At 38.9% G+C, this 18,570-nt stretch overlaps 1 protein-coding gene across 2 annotated transcripts in view; it reads right to left on the bottom strand.

The window, feature by feature from the left end:
• The window catches only part of COG3 (component of oligomeric golgi complex 3), a 95,969-nt gene that overhangs the window by 66,582 nt on the left and 10,817 nt on the right, over positions 1 to 18,570 (bottom strand). The window contains exons 5-9 of one of the 2 annotated variants that reach the window (XM_089678789.1): positions 14,845 to 14,919; positions 14,001 to 14,093; positions 3,877 to 4,002; positions 1,530 to 1,613; positions 23 to 66 (exon numbers count right to left, since the gene is read on the bottom strand). In XM_089678789.1, the coding sequence (XP_089534915.1) occupies positions 23 to 66; positions 1,530 to 1,613; positions 3,877 to 4,002; positions 14,001 to 14,093; positions 14,845 to 14,919 (422 nt within the window). The remainder of the gene's footprint in view (positions 1 to 22; positions 67 to 1,529; positions 1,614 to 3,876; positions 4,003 to 14,000; positions 14,094 to 14,844; positions 14,920 to 18,570) is intronic. The other variant, XM_089678796.1, reaches the window with a different exon arrangement.

Here is an 18,570-nt window from a genome sequence, read left to right as displayed (position 1 = left end):
TTCTTTTAACCAAAATACTCACTCTGGTATAGTCTCAGATCGCTGCTCCATCTGTTCAATCAGCGTCTGCAGAAACACAAATAATTACATGTAATACAATTTTTACTATGGCGTGACTAATTAACAGCCTGAAGCATGCAATTGAAATTTGTGTTAATTTAATTTTTATTGCCATCGAGCTTCTCAATATAAAAAGGAAAACAATGTTTCACTATCACAGTTTAAAAAAATTAAAAGGATCAGTCTACTTCATTCAACGCTATCGGCAGCAGACCTGCAATGTTCATGAAGAGGTCAGCAGTTAAATATGATGCAATGCAAATGGCTAGTATGTGTTTCTATATGCAATCCCAGAGTTGTTGAGCAATTTTCAGTTTATCATTTGATGGACAACACAAGTTGCTGTAGGATGCATATCAAAAGGAGGTACTTTATCAGGAGATAAAGTGAAGAAGGGACATGCAAGGGAACCTGGCAATCTAGTGTTAGCTACCAGGTGTCATCACTAACAGAAGTATGTTCATTTAAAGGGCAACTCCACTTTCCTGGGAAAAAGAATTTGCAAATAAAAAGAAAATAATAATACAGTGTATACAACTGCGACAAGTCATATTGTAATTGAATGTTATTAAAAATTCCCTTTTCAATCTGCAGCACTTTAAAGTTCTGTAAAATGCAATACAATATGGATACCTGGAGGTTTTCTGTACACAGAACCCCCCCCCCCCCCCCCCAATTCCCAGAAATGTAATTTTCTGCCTGTGTGATTGGCTCACTGAGTCTGCATTAGGACACAAGTCAGATTTCTGGCATCCCCTGCAACAAAAATGCAATTTTTGGTGAGATACTCCCAAAGGGAAATCACATCTAAAAAGGGATGCAGACCCTGCCACTTTCCTTAGAGCTCTGCAGGTGCAGCAGCTGATTGAGAATTGTAAAACCACACCCATACAGATTCACTCTGCACATTGAAAGAGACAAACAGCTATTTCTTCTGAATAACAAAAAGGTAGGAATCGGCAAACGTTTGTTAAAACCCTTGCACTGTACATTAATGCACCAAAGGGGAATTTTTTTTCCCTCAACAAAAGTGTAAGTTACTCTTTAAGGTAGACCTTCCAATACAAAAAAAAAAAAAAAAAAGCCCATTTAGTCCACAAAAGTCTGGTATGTTGTCAGCCCACAATAGGATTATTGTAGCATTTCTGTCAGATAATCAGGTATTTTTCTATGCTTAGGGGGTATTACACACAAGGTATCGAGAATGTACTGCATATGCTTTTTTTTCCCCAACTTGCCCTGACATTTACAGTATCAGCAGTGTAGGGGACATCATTTTCTCTGACCTGAATAAGTTAAGCATGGGTTCTCGGATGGGGTCTGTGATGGGGGCATCAAGTTTGGAAACCACTGCACTGACCAATCAAAGGAAGGAGGTGCATATTCTATACTACTGCAAAATAGCAACACCTGGTTAAGACTCCCATCAGACAGACTAAACAATAAAATGAGACAGACATGATACTTACCCTGACCTTTGGAGCTGCAGCTCTAAATTTCACATAAAATAAAGTGAAAGCATTGTCAGAATTTGGAGTATTTGATAAATCCTGCTAAAAAGAAAAAAAGTAAAAATTTTAGTTTAATTAATGTTTCTGCATAAACTATACATGGTTACAAACTAAGAAAGCTATAAAATAGGTACCATTTATAATAAATTCTAAATACAGGCATTGTATGTCAATTTTGAATTTAATTTATTAAACCTTTATTGAAATCACAATTCTGGCATTTCTCTCCTACATATAAAAATCGGCTTTTTTTTTTCTAGAAAAAATTACTCAGAACCCCCAAACATTATATAGTTTATTTTTTTAGCAGAGATCCTAGAGAATAAAATGGCGATCATTGCAATTTTATACATTACACGGTATTTGCGCAGCAATTTTTCAAAGGCAATTTTTTCAAACAAAATACAATATACAACCCAATTTTTTGGCAAAATATAAAAGATGATGATACGCTGAGTAATTCAATACCGAACATCTCACGCTTTACACTTCAAACACTGGTGGAATGGCGCCACACTAAGCTACTTAAATATCTCCACAGGAGACACTTTAAATATATTTACAGGTTACCCATTTAGAACTATAGAGGAGGTCTAGTGATACCTCGAACGCCGTTTACATATGTGGGCACAACCTATGTATGAGTTCGCTTCTGCGTGAGAGCACAAGAGAGCGGGGGCGCTTGGAGACAAAATTTTTTTTTTTAATTTTATTTTTACACTGTCCCTTTAATGTTTTTGATCACTTTTATTCCTATGACAAGAAATGTATACATCCCCTGTAATAGGAATAAGGCATGACAAGTCCTCTTTATGGAGAGATCTGGGGTCTCAGGCTTTCCAGGCGGTCCCATTGCCTGTAAAATCAAACCAGCAGCTAATCAACTGCTAGGATGGCTTTTACAACACAGGGAATTGCCGGCTGAAAACAAAGATATCTGGATAATGCCTGTAGCTGCAGGCATCATCCAGATATCTCCACTCAAAGTCCATATGATGTCATGCAGGCGGCAAGTGGATAAACTTGTTCAAAAAGGAATACGGAAAAAAGACCCCCAAAAACCCATAATAAATACAAATTTGGTCCCACTGTGTGTACCAAGTACTACCATATATGTTTATAAAAGGTACAGCCACATATGGAATAAAGACAACTTGCTCTCTACAGAGCTATTCCAATGGTTTTGAGAACATTATTACTATTAATGGGTAATTCTCAGTAAAACCAATAATTTAGTTGTGGGTCTAAATTACCAACTAGATTCTTATTTCTTGTGTGTTTTGTAATGAGATCTTCTGGCTCTTCGAAATCCACCAACACTATTCTCAAGTGCTGTGATGTAGCAATGAAAGATAAGTTCACCTTATGGACAAAAATAATAAATGCCAATTTTTTTGCAGGTAAAAAAAATTTGCATTTTTTATTTTTGTCCAAAGGAGCCTGGAAACTATTGCACCAGCAATCAGTAGATCAATGATGCCATGCAAGTCTCCTGCAGACCTGCCAATTACATTTTTATTTTTGTCAGAATATCTGCTTGTTGTACAGGATGTACGAGCAAGCAAATATTCTGACAGGAAGCTTCTCAATAAACTACCACTGCACTCCACAGCGCTGTGGTAGTTCATTGAAAACTACAAGCCCACAGCCGTTGAGGCTGTTGGGACTTGCAGTTCATTCATTCACGGAACTCCTTGAATGAATGATGTGGCTGTGTAGGTGGAGCCCCGTATGGCAGCTCTTTTCCAATCTGACAGTCCAATCTGACAGATCGCACAGGGGAAACTTCTACCCATACTATCTATCTGTCAGAGGGGGGGGGGGGGGGGGGCGGCGGATGTGGCTGCGGCTATAGCAACATGTTCCACCCTAAAAACAGGTGGAACATGTAACATGTTCCAAAAGTGAACTTATCCTTTAAGGCAGGCAGACATGGATCAAAATTCAGTTGGTTCAGCAGGGTCCAGATAATTTTGATCCATGTAAGGGCAGAAGCATATGGCTGTTTCTGCTGCCTGTGTCTCTTGTGAGACCATAAGTGAAGGAAGACGTGCAGCCAGGACAGCACTGGATTGCCCACAGATCTCAGGTAGGTGTTTGGGAGGATGGTGGGAACAGTTAGTGGGGAGCTTTTTTGTTTTTTTAACCCTAATGCAGGGAATACATTACAATAAAAAAACTGATCGACTTTAGAAGCATTTTAGTACAATAATGTGAACCTATCCTTGCCATTACTATTCAAAACCAAAGCACTTTACATTTGCAACCACATGAAGTCTAAAGAGGACCACACTCTGCAACATACCCGTTTAATCAACAGATTTGTGAGGTTCTGTAGTGTATTCACAGTGTAGGTCTTCATAAGATGCATAGCTTTAGAGAGACATTGCTTAAACTTTGCTAAATAAACTGGATAATCTTTAAAATTAGGCTGCAAAGTAAAAGAAAAAAACAGGAAGAACAAATTATTAAAAACTCATCAGCAAAAAAAAAAAAAACATGCTTTTTTTTCTAACAATAATATATGCATAGATGAACATTGCTTTTGTGGTTTGTAAAGTAATATGTACCTCCGTTAGACTTCTACCCATACAGTAGATTTATATTACTGATGCAGATGTCTACCATGTATATTATTTTAATCTGTACTGTTTTTAGATTGTTTTCTTGTGATCTACTGTATATGCTTTGATAATACAATATTTGTTTACAACCAACAGATGTGCAGATAATATTCTCTGGAAGTGTACAGTATATGATACATTGATACCTATAGCCAGAGCTTTACAAATCGCAGAGATCTAGTAACCAGTTTAAAAAAAGTCAGAAAACTATACACAATTTACCATGGCAATCATTATTTCCCAATATTATTTTACCAACATGTGCATGTACGGGTAAATAAACTTGTATTGCAGAACATCATGGAGCACATAAACTGTGGAAAAAAGAAAAAAAAAAATGGAAGAGCTGTAACCCCGAGATTTTTGACACTATTGTTTAACCCCTTCACACCTCTCCACAGTCCATGAGTTTTCATGTCAGGCGACAGAGAAGCTTCCTGTTCATGTGACCTCTGATTGGCTATCACATGATCAGGACTCCGCCCTGCTGCTTGCTACCCCACTGCACTGTCCTGGGAGTGCACAGTGAGCTCTCTCTCAGCACACAAGCTCAGACCACAATAGGCGCATATATGCGGTGGCTGGGCATTCATGGTCACTCTACCTGCTAAATGCATTACAAGGTCAAGAGTAAATTAAAATACCACGGTAATGCAAGTGAAAACCTCAAGACCACTTTGTAACCCATATCCCAGGAGAATATTTTTCTTTACTTCTATATTTATTATTTTTACAGTTGGAAATGTGTACACAGAAGCATGTCGCATGACAGCCTGAAATATCAATTTATTGTTTTGGGGAATGTTTAGTGATTGAGAAAATCCAGTTTTTACTAAGCACGATCTAACGGTGGCCAAGGGAACTACAGTATATGAAATGCTCAAATACCTGGTCGCCTGAGAGCATTTTTTTCCAAATCGCCATGGCACCAGGTGACCAGGATTTGTCCAGACCTATGATAAATGGTTTAATAGAGAATGCAAGGCCTTATCAAAGTCCTCAAACCATAAACAGAGACCATGACAAAAAGAAGAAAAAGCCCATGAGGTCATACAGAAGCAAAACTAGAGAGACCCTGACAACACAGAAGACCTATGAAATCATAGAGAAGTAATATTACACAGAGACCCATACGACACAGAGGATGGCCCATGAGGTTATAAAGAAACAGCACACAGAGAGCCTGATAACATGGAAGGTGGACCATGAGACCATGATAGCCTACAGATGCAGTACAATAGAGACTCAGACAAGATAAAATGGCCCACACACAGAAGCAACGCTAAAGCATCATCAGACAGAAAATAACTAAATTGGACCTCCAACATCTGGGGGAAAAAAAAAATGACCAGGTCTTTAATTTCCAAGTCTTAGACTGCATTGATCACTTTGTAGAGCTATACCTGACAGATAAATAAAAAAAGTCAAGGTTGACCTGTCAAGACTTATGTTTCAAATCATGAACACAATAGACAGTGACACACTGTGAACACTATGAGAAACCTATTAGCTTTGCTACATCCTAAAAACTGGAAAAAGTCATGACATTCTCAATGAAATCCTTGTCAGAACAATGTTGTTTGTATGACAAAAGACCTAAATATTCATCTATAAGCTATCAAGATCTTTGGGGAAAATGTAGAAAGATGCAGGTCTTTCCCAAACAGTCATATAGCACGGTCTATTAAATGGCTGTTTTTGAGATTATTAGTAAACCTGCAAAGCTGTGGCCTCAAAATTTTAATGTCTGCAGTGGTGTGCATCAAGTACTGACTGCCACATGTCCTGGAGAGAAGAAGTGTTTGGATATGCCCTCAGCCAACTGTTGACAACAGTGCAGATAGCACCTCTGAATATGGATTCAGATCACAGAAATTATCAAGGACATTTATACACAAGTAAAAGGAGAAGCCAGCTGAAAGGTGTGCTTGGGAAAAGATTTACTAAAAAAAGGAGACAATAGAGAGCAAGGATGCTTTCCTTAAAACAGATTTATTTTTTGAGAGAGAGGATTCTCTACTCACATTGGTTTCTAAATGAATTCCATGTGCTTTTGATGGGCTTGATCAGAGGGTTGGACAACAAAGTGGCATTCACTGAAGACACAGCCAAAAGCAGCCCAAGTGCCCGTTCACATATATGCGGATTGGATGCGGCTTGAACCACATCCAATCCACATGACATGTTAAACACCATTGCTTCCTATGGTGCCTGTTCACATATGTCCGCTGCTTGGTGCAGACTCAGTGCGGTTTAAAAAACAGTCATGTCCGATTTCTGAGCAGTGGGTTCAGGTGCGGGTTACAGGCTATTGACTTCTATGGGAACCGTTCCTAAATCGCATATATGAGAACAGGATAAGATCCTGAGCTAATCCTGTCCTGAACCTGATGTAAACCTGAAGTGAACCTGTGAACAGCTGCTGTATCACTTCACTGTGAAACCTGAACTTCAATCCGCACCACACATGTGTGAAACAGCTCTAAAACAGTTCTTGGGGAAAAATGGAAGATTTTGGTAATGCCATTTCCAACTGAATCCTAAAAGTCTGTGAAGATACTCAATAAGAAGAAAAAGAAGGGAGAGCATATCACCCAAAAGCCATATATAAAAAAGGAACTCTGCAATGCTATCCACTTTTCACTCAGATTACACCATCTGAAATGGACAATGTAGTCCTCAAAAAGAAGAGAAAACACAAGGAGACATAATCCAAGAGCACTCCATAAACTCTCATTGCAGTATTATAATAAGTTTAATATTAAAACTTAGGAGTCAGGTGTTGATTCTTTATACATGTTAATGCTCTACATTAGGATCCTGTCCCTTGTAGCTACACTGACTTCTCTAACTTTATATATGGAGGTTGCCATGGTTTTCACACAGGCTGGATATCAAGTATATAAAGTGTGTTCAGCCTCTCTACATGGTGGTTGATGGGACTTGGAGTCTACAAAAGATAGATAAAATTGTTCTTGTTTCGCAGAAGTGACAGGGACACTGCATTTATCTTGAAAATGTTCTTATGCAGGCCATAGATGGGTCGTTTATTGACAGAATTTTCGACCGCACGACAAAAATCAGCCGATATTCACGCCGTTAGTGGGGCCAGCTCGTCGGCCGTATTTCGTGGATCTTCTCATTTATTTTTATCGGTCATGCTGGAAAATCATTTCGTGGACATTGGTGGCAGCATCGGCAACGGGGCCGACCGATTTTTCCGATAAACCGAATTGTCGGCCGATAAACGGCCCGTCTATGGCCTGCATTAGCCTTAAAAATCAAAACCAATGCAGCCACCATGTTTAAAGACTGGTAAAACTGCAAGATATCACATTTTGTTTTCAGGTTTAGATATTCTTTACCAGATAGGTAGCAAAAAAGAAGTTCATTGTTAAGTGTATATGAATCCTAATAACAGGCTCCAAAATAGGAAATACCTTAGCAAAAGGACTGCTCTTCCCTGGAAAACGTGTTAAAAAAAACAAAAAACAAAAAACAAAAAAAAACCACATTCATACAACCACCAAAGAAGAAATATGGCTCATTAATAGACCATAGTTCACATAACTAAAAAGGTATAAAGTGTTGTCAAAAGATCAGCTTAAATAAACTAAAACTGCAGTAAATGAGGGTACAAACTTGTGTGGAAGATTCCACCCCTACTCAGGGATGGTCATTCCAGGTTTACATAAATGGGGGGGGGGTTTACACCTCTTGCAAACTACTTGTCCTCACACCTCACAAGAAAGTCTCTTTTTTCTTAAGGTGTGACTGTTGAGTCTTGACTTGCTGAATTGTCACCATGTCAGATAGGGCTCCGCTAGTACACAGTATACAGACGTGGTCCAATAAAGCCATGATGGAGGAAACCTGACCTGAGAGATACCATTCAGCACTTGCTGGTGCACTGAGATGCAACAAAGGATGAAAAACAAAACAAAAAAACCCACACTTTTTTTGCCTTTTTATGTCAATTTTTGACACAGTTAGCAAACAAAAAGGGGTATATTTTTAAAAAAGAGAATGTGCCATTCATCAAACATTTACTGCAGGTATAGGTTTATAAACGCATGTGTTTTAAATGAAAATTATTGATTTGCCTATTTAATCTTAAAAAGGATAAGTTCACCATTGGAACACGTTATATGTTCCACTAGCTTTTAAGGTGAAACATGTAACATGTGCCCATAGCTGCAGCCGCACCCGCACCCACTGCCCCCCCTCCCTCTGACAGATAGTACGGGAAACTTCTCCCTGTACTAATCTGTCAAATTTGACAGTGCTGCCATGCAGGGCTCCGCCCACACAGCCGCATCATTCATTCATTGACTTCCGTGAATAAATGAACTGCAAGTCCCCACAGCCTTAGCAGCTGTGGGCTTATAGTTTTCAATGAACTACCACAGTGCTGTGGATTGCCATGGTAGCAGTATATCTGCTTGACCATACATCCCGTATGGCAAACAGATATTCTGACAGGTCTGCAGGAGACATGCATGGCACCAGTGATCTACTGATCTCTGGTGCAATGCTTTCCAGGCTCCTTTGGACAAAAATAATAAATGCACATTTTTTTTACCTGCAAAAAAAAAGTGCATTTATTATTTTTGTCCAAAAAGTGAACTTATCCTTTAACAGTCTCCCGCCCGCCATAAAGTAATATGACGGACACAAGGTGGTTCTCTCGTTCTGGAAGGACGTCATATGATGTCTTCCCATTCTAACCGCGCATGCGCGGCGATCGGCGGTGTGCTGTGTCCCTCGGATACAGCGGATCACCGAAAAGAACCGAAGATGTTGGCTCGATCATGTAATGAGCTGTGTCCAATCACAGCTGATCACATGTAAACAGGGAAATGCCGGTTATCGGCATTTCTCTCCCCACTAGCTGTCACGCTGGCAGCTCGAAAACAGAGAAGAGCCGGCATTCCTCGGAGGGGACATGTACACAGATCATCAGAGCATTGATGATCAGTGTGCCCTGATCTGTGTAGCCCCAGCAGCGCCACCTGTCAGTGTCCATCAGTGCCAGCTCTCAGTGCTCATCAATGCCACCTGCCAGTGCCCATCAGTGCCACATCTATACCACATATCAGTGCCCATCTGAGCTGCCTTTCAGTGTCACCCATCAGTGCCAGTCAGTGCCACCTATCAGTGCTGCCAATCATTGCCGCCTATGAGTGCCAGTCAGTGCCACCTATCAGTGCCCATCAGTGATGCCTGTCAATGCCCATCAGTGCCACCTATCAGTGTCCATCAGTGCAGCCTATCAGTGCCCATCAGTGCAGCCTCATTAGCGCACATCAGTGAAGGAGAAAAATCACTTACAGTCAGGTCCATAAATATTGGGACATCGACACAATTCTAACATTCTTGGCTCTATACACCACCACAATGGATTTGAAATGAAACAAACAAGATGTGCTTTAACTGCAGACTGTCAGCTTTAATTTGAGGGTATTTACATCCAAATCAGGTGAACGGTGTAGGAATTACAACAGTTTGCATATGTGCCTCCCACTTGTTAGGGGCCAAAAGTAATGGGACAATTGGCTTCTCAGCTGTTCCATGGCCAGTTGTGTGTTATTCCCTCATTATTCCAATTACAATGAGCAGATAAAAGGTCCAGAGTTCATTTCACGTGTGCTATTTGCATTTGGAATCTGTTGCTGTCAACACTCAAGATGAGATCCAAAGAGCTGTCACTATCAGTGAAGCAAGCCATCATTAGGCTGAAAAAAAACAAACCCATCAGAGAGATAGCAAAAACATTAGGCGTGGCCAAAACAACTGTTTGGAACATTCTTAAAAAGAAGGAACACACCGGTGAGCTCAGCAACACCAAAAGACCCGGAAGACCACGGAAAACAACTGTGGTGGATGACCGAAGAATTCTTTCCCTGGTGTAGAAAACACCCTTCACAACAGTTGGCCAGATCAAGAACACTCTCCAGGAGGTAGGTGTATGTGTGTCAAAGTCAACAATCAAGAGAAGACTTCACCAGAGTGAATAAAGAGGGTTCACCACAAGATGGAAACCATTGGTGAGCCTCAAAAACAGGAAGGCCAGATTAGAGTTTGCCAAACGACATCTAAAAAAGCCTTCACAGTTCTGGAACATCATCCTATGGACAGATGAGACCAAGATCAATTTGTGTCAGAGTGATGGGAAGAGAAGAGTATGGAGAAGGAAAGGAACTGCTCATGATCCTAAGCATACCACCTCATCAGTGAAGCATGGTGGTGGTAGTGTCATGGCGTGGGCATGTATGGCTGCCAATGGAACTGGTTCTCTTGTATTTATTGATGATGTGACTGCTTACAAAAGCAGCAGGATGAATTCTGAAGTGTTTCGGGCAATATTATCTGCTCATATTCAGCCAAATGCTTCACAACTCATTGGACGCCGCTTCAGTGCAGATGGACAATGACCCAAAGCATACTGCAAAAGCAACCAAAGAGTTTTTTTTAAGGGAAAGAAGTGGAATGTTATGCAATGGCCAAGTCAATCACCTGACCTGAATCCGACTGAGCATGCATTTCACTTGCTGAAGACAAAACTGAAGAAAAAATGCCCCAAGAACAAGCAGGAACTGAAGACAGTTGCAGTAGAAGCCTGGCAGAGCATCACCAGGGATGAAACCCAGCGTCTGGCGATGTCTATGCGTTCCAGACTTCAGGCTGTAATTGACTGCAAAGGATTTGCAACCAAGTATTAAAAAGTGAAAGTTTGATTTATGATTATTATTCTGTCCCATTACTTTTGGTCCCTTAACAAGTTGGAGGCACATATGCAAACTGTTGTAATTCCTACACCGTTCACCTGATTTAGATGTAAATACCCTCAAATTAAAGATGACAGTCTGCAGTTAAAGCACATCTTGTTCGTTTCATTTCAAATCCATTGTGGTGGTGTATAGAGCCAAAAATGTTAGAATTGTGTAGATGTTCCAATATTTATGGACCTGACTGTATTTACAAAATTTTATAACAAAAACTAAGAAAAAACTTTTTTTTTTTTTTTCAAAATTTTCAGTGGTTTTTGGTTTAAGAAATAATAAAAAACCCAGAAGCGATTAAATACCACCAAAATAAAGCTCTGTCACAAAAAAAAAAAAAAAAAAAGATAAAAATTTCACATTAAATGATTTCTAAAATAAACCCTCAAATGTCTTTCAGTTAGGGTTTACACCCACCCAAAAAAAAAAAAAAAAAAAAAAAAAAAAAAAAAAAAAAAAAAAAAAAAAAAGAAGAAGAAAGCAGAAAGCAGAAAGAAGGGTAGTCAGTCTGCAGTAACTCCAACGTATATGTATATTGCGCCAGCACTACAGCACTCCTTAATGCACAATGGTTGCTGTGGTGCACTGCAGTGGAAGTGTAAGACCAATTTCTGATTAATATGAACAATAGCATTGCCATTTTTAGTAATATATTAAATCTTACAAGACAGCAGTGATTTTTTAGAAATAGAAAGAAGAAGCTTGAAAAGAAAAAAATATAAAAAGAAATAAAAACAAAAAGACTTTATGATCACATACACTATATAACCACTAGTTTGCGGTTACCTGAACTTCACACCTAAACTACAATCATTAACAGTATCTAGACACGCTTTCAGGGGTTTCCAGTAAAGGGTACTGTTACTGCTACAGCATACAAAGACGTTTTTAACCACTTCAATACCAGGCACTTATAACCCCTTCCTGCCCAGGCCAATTTTCAGCTTTCAGCGCTGTTGCACTTTGAATGACAATTGCGTGCTCATGCAACACTGTACCCATATGAAATTTTAATCATTTCTTTCACATAAATAGAGCTTTTTTGTTTTTGTTTTTTTTGGCTAAATAATACAAATAACACCTGAAACTTTTGAAATTAAAAAAAAAAAAGAAAAAAAACAAACAAACTTTTTTTTCATTTCTGTTATATAATTTTGCAAATAATATTTCTTCATAAGTTTAGGTCAAAATGTATTCTGCTACATTTCTTTTTTGAAAATAATAAATAAATAGCATTTTTTTTTCAAATATTTCTATTTTTTTTATTGCTTTTTTTTTTTTTTACGATTTTATTTTTCAGCACACGGTGACCAAAGCAATACAATGTTACCATAGTAACATTGAACTACTCTGGACAAGTGATCAGGATTTTTTTTTAACACATTATGATTGCTAATACTAATGCATTTCATTTATATTTGCCATCATTGTTACTGAATGAAACTGATTCATTCAGTCTTTTGTTGTGATTAGCTGTGATTGGGCAAAGCTGACCACATGATACAGATGGGCTGTGATTGGCCCTGTCTGTACCATGTGACTGCTTTAACCAATCACAGCTAATAACACAATTGTATACAATGAATGGGCATGACAGGAAGCCATCCATTGTATACAACTGACATGCGATTTGCTGTGATTGGACACTGGCAACGGTCTGGTGTAGTGATAGGACATCGGTTGTGTCCAGTGGACAAAGCCGGTGACAGATCGCGCCACAGCACGACCCCGTCATATGACGCCCAGTCACAACGGCGAGTGTCCCGCCCGGACGTCAATCTGCTATAGGCCAGGCAGGAAGATGTTAAACAACTGTGTGCTTCCAGCACCTTGGCAACAGTTTAGGAAGGCCCTTTCCTATACCAGCAATAATGCATCCCTGTGCACGAGGCCAGGCCCATAAGGACACGTTTGGCATGAAAGAAGAGCCTTCCAGAAAGAGTGGAGGATCTTCTAGCCACAAAAGGGGCAACTCTATATTAATGCCCATGGTTTTGAAAAGGGTGGCCAACAAGATCATGAAGGTATGATTACCAGGGGTCCAAAAACTTTTCACCATATAGTGAATCACAGATAATCATACAGGTATCATAGTATTCAAAATAACAAAAGCATACTATATGTAGCAGCCATATACACAGTCAGACTTTATTATGTTAAAGAAGAGATCTGGTGATTCATTATGCTTCCTAGAAGCATAAAGTGCTAGACTTTTTTTTTTTTAAACCTGAACTGAAAAAGTGAAGATCTGCTATCTGCTAACATTTTAGCCAGATAAAAATACAGGGAATAAAAAGCATCCACTTTTTAGTGGCTAGCTAAAATATCCTGAAAAATCAGAAAGTTTGAGTTTAATATTTTAGTTAATCACTAAAAAGTATCACTTTAACAATGCTTTTTTGTCATCTTTACCTCTAAGTTAGAGTGAATATCTAGAAATGTTAACGGTCCCTAAGAAGTACCCAGGAAAAAATAAGTGTACCTTTGTCTGGAATTCCTCCTGAAAAGCAGCAGTGATCTTCCTAGTATGCAAGTGCGCCTAAGGCAATCTGGTACCTACAGCCTCATAGCTGTATATCTGCAGTGTAAGCGTGCAGTATCTGACTGCTAGTCTCAGGAGATTTGGTGATCTCGCTACCATGCTGCTCATGTTCTTCTTGCTGGCAGCTGTAATGTGAGAAAGCAAAGTCCTGCCTCTGCCAAGATGGCCACCTCCACACAAGGCATGGTAAGTCATCAATAAGAAAAAGCTGTTGCAGGGAGACCACAGGTAATACTAGTGACTAATTCTTTTCCCTCTGTCAGCTTTTTTTTTTTACCTAGCACAGCCTCCATAGTTTAGTTCTGGGTTACCTATTTCCCATTAGAGAGATTCAGGTTAAAATATCTATGAGACTAGAAACATTTGTCAGGAAGCCAGAAAAACCAGAATGAATGTTTCTTTGTAACTAGACAAAAGGTTGGAACATGAGAAAACAGAACACATTCATGTAACTCGTATTCGTGTAACAAATTAAACTCACGTGAGCAGAAATATAAGATATGCAGTCGTCTAGCTTTGATAACATGGGTATAAATCCTTCGCTATTCACAGATAATGTCGGGGAATTTAATTTCTAAATGAAAATAAAAACAAACAAAAACAATTACACAAGGATTATTTCTATAACAGTTGTGTTAGAAGGCATGAAACTACAATGACTGAAGTATCAGTATTATTTGCTCAGTTTGTGCAGGCTGGGACTTGTAGTCTCCCAGCAGTTGGATGGTTATGTAATGATAGAAGATACTTACAAAGAGTCCCATTCCTCTTGCTGGACTTTAATTTACATTTTGCACTATATTTTGGAGGAGGACACAAAAGGAGCATGAAGATCCATGATGAAGAGGTAGAAGAGTGCCTCTAAAGTGGGACAGGAAAAAAGCTGAACTAACGGGGAGAGTCCCCAAACATAAAAGCCAGCAGGTGACTCTATTTCTGCCCACTACACAAACTATTACAAATATCCCTTTCGGGTAGGGTCTCGATCTAATGTGGCTACATGCCTATAGACTCCAATTTAAAAAAGTTTATGGAGCAGCTTTACTTAAAAGCAGAACTTCACTCTAGTTTGGAGCCACATGCTAGTCACAATTGATAAATATAAAAATATTAATATACTTTTTTTTATATTTTCCTGCCAAAAGGATTTTTTTTTCTGGAAAGGTATGATTTTAGCACTGAATATAAAAACCTTAAAAAAAAAAAAAACAAAAAAAAAAACAACACTTATTTTATTTACAAAAGAGGTTGCCAAGATCTAATGATGGAAAATGAACAATGGTAATTTAATTTTATCATGCACATAGCAAACAAAACATACTTACTGTACTTATATTTTCTAACTCATTAAAATAGGAAAGTTTCTGTTGAATAGTTTCAGCAAGGTTCACAAGCTCAGACTGGGAAAAGAGAAAAAATAAATCATGTCAAAGATAATATCTTACTCAAGTAAGAAAAACATTTCACTAATTATTTCTGTTAGGCTGATGTCAGACAACTCTGCTGTTAGTGACAACATCAGAATAGCTAAGAGGCAAGTTGACTGACTGGAATTACTCCTAGTGAAACTACACACATTTTTTTTCCTAATTTTGGAGAGAATATTCAAGCTTCAGAACTTCTTTCTGATTCTTATATCACTTTCTGCCCAAGAAGTGAGAGGAAATGTCCCTAAAGAGAAGGAAATCCCACCTGTACCAGCTGTCAGCAGAACCAATGTACCCACAGGAAGATTGTCCCTGTACTTTCTAGACTAAAATTTTACAATTCACTTCCTAGCATTGTAAGTAGGACAGGAGATGAGAAGTATTTTTTTTCTAAAAAGGAGACACAGACATGTGAGACATAGAAGCCTGGCAGAGGTTCTACCCCTTACCCATGCCACCTAAACAAACAAAAATGTTTGCTGAAGTTTGTCTTGTCTTACAGATAAATGGTCAACAGAAAAACAACTCACAGCATATTTTAGTTTACATTAAAGACACACAAACTATAAAAAAAGAAGTATTTGGTACTGTAGTTTACTTTTGAATATAAGCATATTTGAAAGTTTGGTGCATCCTTTCTCAACCTTTTTTCCCCAGAGGAACTTGTGAAATATTTTTTAGGTTTCAGGATCGTTAACTAAAATCAATTCATTGAAGCTCAGTGAGAAAATCCATAGCCAAAAAGTTCCTCCCGATTCTTGGTGCAGGCTAGATGTAGCTCTTCACTTGTTCCAAGTTGGAACTCTGACATCACCCCTGCTTCCAACAATAAAACCTAAAGATCACATAGGGCTTGTGCCCACAGAAAGTTTTAAGTATGGACAATACCTGCTGCTGGATTTATATATTTACACCAGATTTAATTTTTAATCATTCCAGCTTCTTCCAATGAAAATTTTAAAATTTATTGGTTTACTGAATGAGCAATAACTTTGGCATTATCGATGAAAGCAAAGTACATATACATAACACACACACTTTTTAGATAACATCAAATGCTTTGGGGATATTGTCCTGCAAAAAAGATTTTCCATGCAATCTATAGACAAAAAGATGTAATAAAACTTGAAAAGAAACTTTTAAATTTTAGTTTTAATTCTCATTATCACTGCATTTAAGCAGTTAAAAATAAATACAAATAAATATATTACCATTAAATAGCTTCAATTCGAATCAACCATAACTAAACAGCACCCCAGGCTCCCCCTCTCCCATGTATATGAAAAAAAATATTTTGACAAGTGTTAGTTTTCAAACAACTAGTATACAGTCATGGCCGAAATTGTTGGCACCCTTGATATTTCTCCAGGAAATCATGTATTTCTCACGAAACGTATTGCATTAACACATGTTTTGCTATACACATGTTTATTCCCTTTGTGTGTATTGGGACAAAACAAAAAAAGGGAGGAAAGAAAGCAAATTCGACATAATGTCACACAAACCTCCAAAAATGGGCTGGACAAAAGTATTGGCACCCTTTCACAACTGCGGATAAATAAGAATGTTACAAGCATGTGATGCTCCTGTAAACTCACCTGGGGCAAGTAACAGGTGTGGGCAATATAGAAATCACACCTGAAAGCAGATAAAAAGGAGAGACGTTCACTTAACCTTTGCATTGTGTGTCTGTCTGTGCCACACTAAGCATGGACAACAGAAAGAGGAGACGAGAACTGTCTGAGGACCTGAGAACCAAAATTGTGGCAAAATATCAACAATCTCAAGGTTACAAGTCCATCTCCAGAGAACTAGATTTGCCTTTGTCCACAGTGCGCAACATTATCAAGAAGTTTGCAACCCATGGCACTGTAGCTAATCTCCCTGGTCGTGGACGGATGAGGAAAATTGATGAAAGATTGCAACGCAGAATAGTCCGGATGGTGGATAAGCAGCCCCAAACATGTTCCAAAGACATTCAAGCTGTCCTGCAGGCTCAGGGAGCATCAGTGTCAGCGCGAACTATCCGTCGACATTTAAATGAAATGAAACGCTATGGCAGGAGACCCAGGAGGACCCCACTGCTGACACAGAGACATAAAAAAGCAAGACTACAGTTTGCCAAAATGTACTTGAGTAAGCCAAAAGCCTTCTGGGAAAACGTCTTGTGGACAGATGAGACCAAGATAGAGCTTTTCGGTAAAGCACATCATTCTACTGTTTACCGAAAACGGAATGAGGCCTACAAAGAACAAAACACAGTACCTACGGTAAAATATGGTGGAGGTTCAATGATGTTTTGGGGTTGTTTTGCTGCCTCTGGCACTGGGTGCCTTGACTGTGTGCAAGGCATCATGAAATCTGAGGATTACCAAAGGATTTTGGGTCGCACTGTAGGGCCCAGTGTCAGAAAGCTGGGTTTGCGTCCAAGATCCTGGGTCTTCCAGCAGGACAATGACCCCAAACATACGTCAAAAAGCACTCAGAAATGGATGGCAAAGAAGCGCTGGAGAGTTCTGAAGTGGCCAGCAATGAGCCCAGATCTAAATCCCATTGAACACCTGTGGAGAGATCTTAAAATTGCTGTTGGGAAAAGGTGTCCTTCCAATAAGAGAGACCTGGAGCTGTTTGCAAAGGAAGAGTGGTCCAAAATTCCGGGTGAGAGGTGTCAGAAGCTTATTGATGGTTATAGGAAGCGACTGATTTCAGTTATGTTTTCCAAAGGGTGTGCAACCAAATATTAAGTTAAGGGTGCCAATACTTTTGTCCAGCCCATTTTTGGGGTTTTGTGTGACATTATGTCATATTTGCTTTTCTGCCTCTGTTTTATATTTGTTCCAATACATACAAAGGGAATAAACATGTGTATAGCAAAACATGTGTTAATGCAATACCTTTTTTGTGTGAAATACTTGATTTTCAGGAAAAATATCAAGGGTGCCAACAATTTCGGCCATGACTGTATTTACTGTAGCTACTGTATAAAGTATATACAGTTGTGTTCAAAATAATAGCAGTGTGTTGAAAAAAGTGAATAAAGCTCAAAATCCTTCTAATAGATTTTATTTCCATACACACAAATGCATTGGGAACACTACACATTCTATTCCGATGTTGCATGTTTACTGGTGTGTTTGGGGTCGTTGTCTTGTTGGAACACCCATTTCAAGGACAGTTCCTCTTCAGCATAAGGCAGCATGACCTCTTCAAGTATTCTGATGTATTCAAACTGATCCATGATCCCTGGTATGTGATAAATAGGCCCAACACCGTAGTATTAGAAACATCCCCATATCATGATGCTTGCACAACCATGCTTCACTGTCTTCACAGTGTACTGTGGCTTGAATTCAGTGTTTGGGGGTCATCTGACAAACTGTCTCCGGCCACTAGACCCAAAAAGAACAATCTTACTTTCATCAGTCCACAACATGTTGCGCCATTTCTCTTTAGGCCAGTCAATGTGTTCTTTGGCAAATTGTAACCTCTTCAGCACGTCTTTTTTTAAACAGTGAGACTTTGCGGGGGTTTCTTGCAGATAGCTTGGCTTCACATAGGCGTCTTCTAATTGTAACAGTACTCACAGGTAACTTTAGACCTTCTTTGATCTTCCTGGAGCTGATT

The sequence above is a fragment of the Staurois parvus genome, unplaced genomic scaffold, assembly GCF_062004578.1.
Source record: "Staurois parvus isolate SC_StPar_1 unplaced genomic scaffold, SC_StPar_1.0 ptg000017l, whole genome shotgun sequence".
Classification (NCBI taxonomy): Eukaryota; Metazoa; Chordata; class Amphibia; order Anura; family Ranidae; genus Staurois; species Staurois parvus.
The sequence above is the reverse complement of the archived record's forward strand: the minus strand, read 5'-3'. Positions and strand labels throughout refer to the sequence as shown.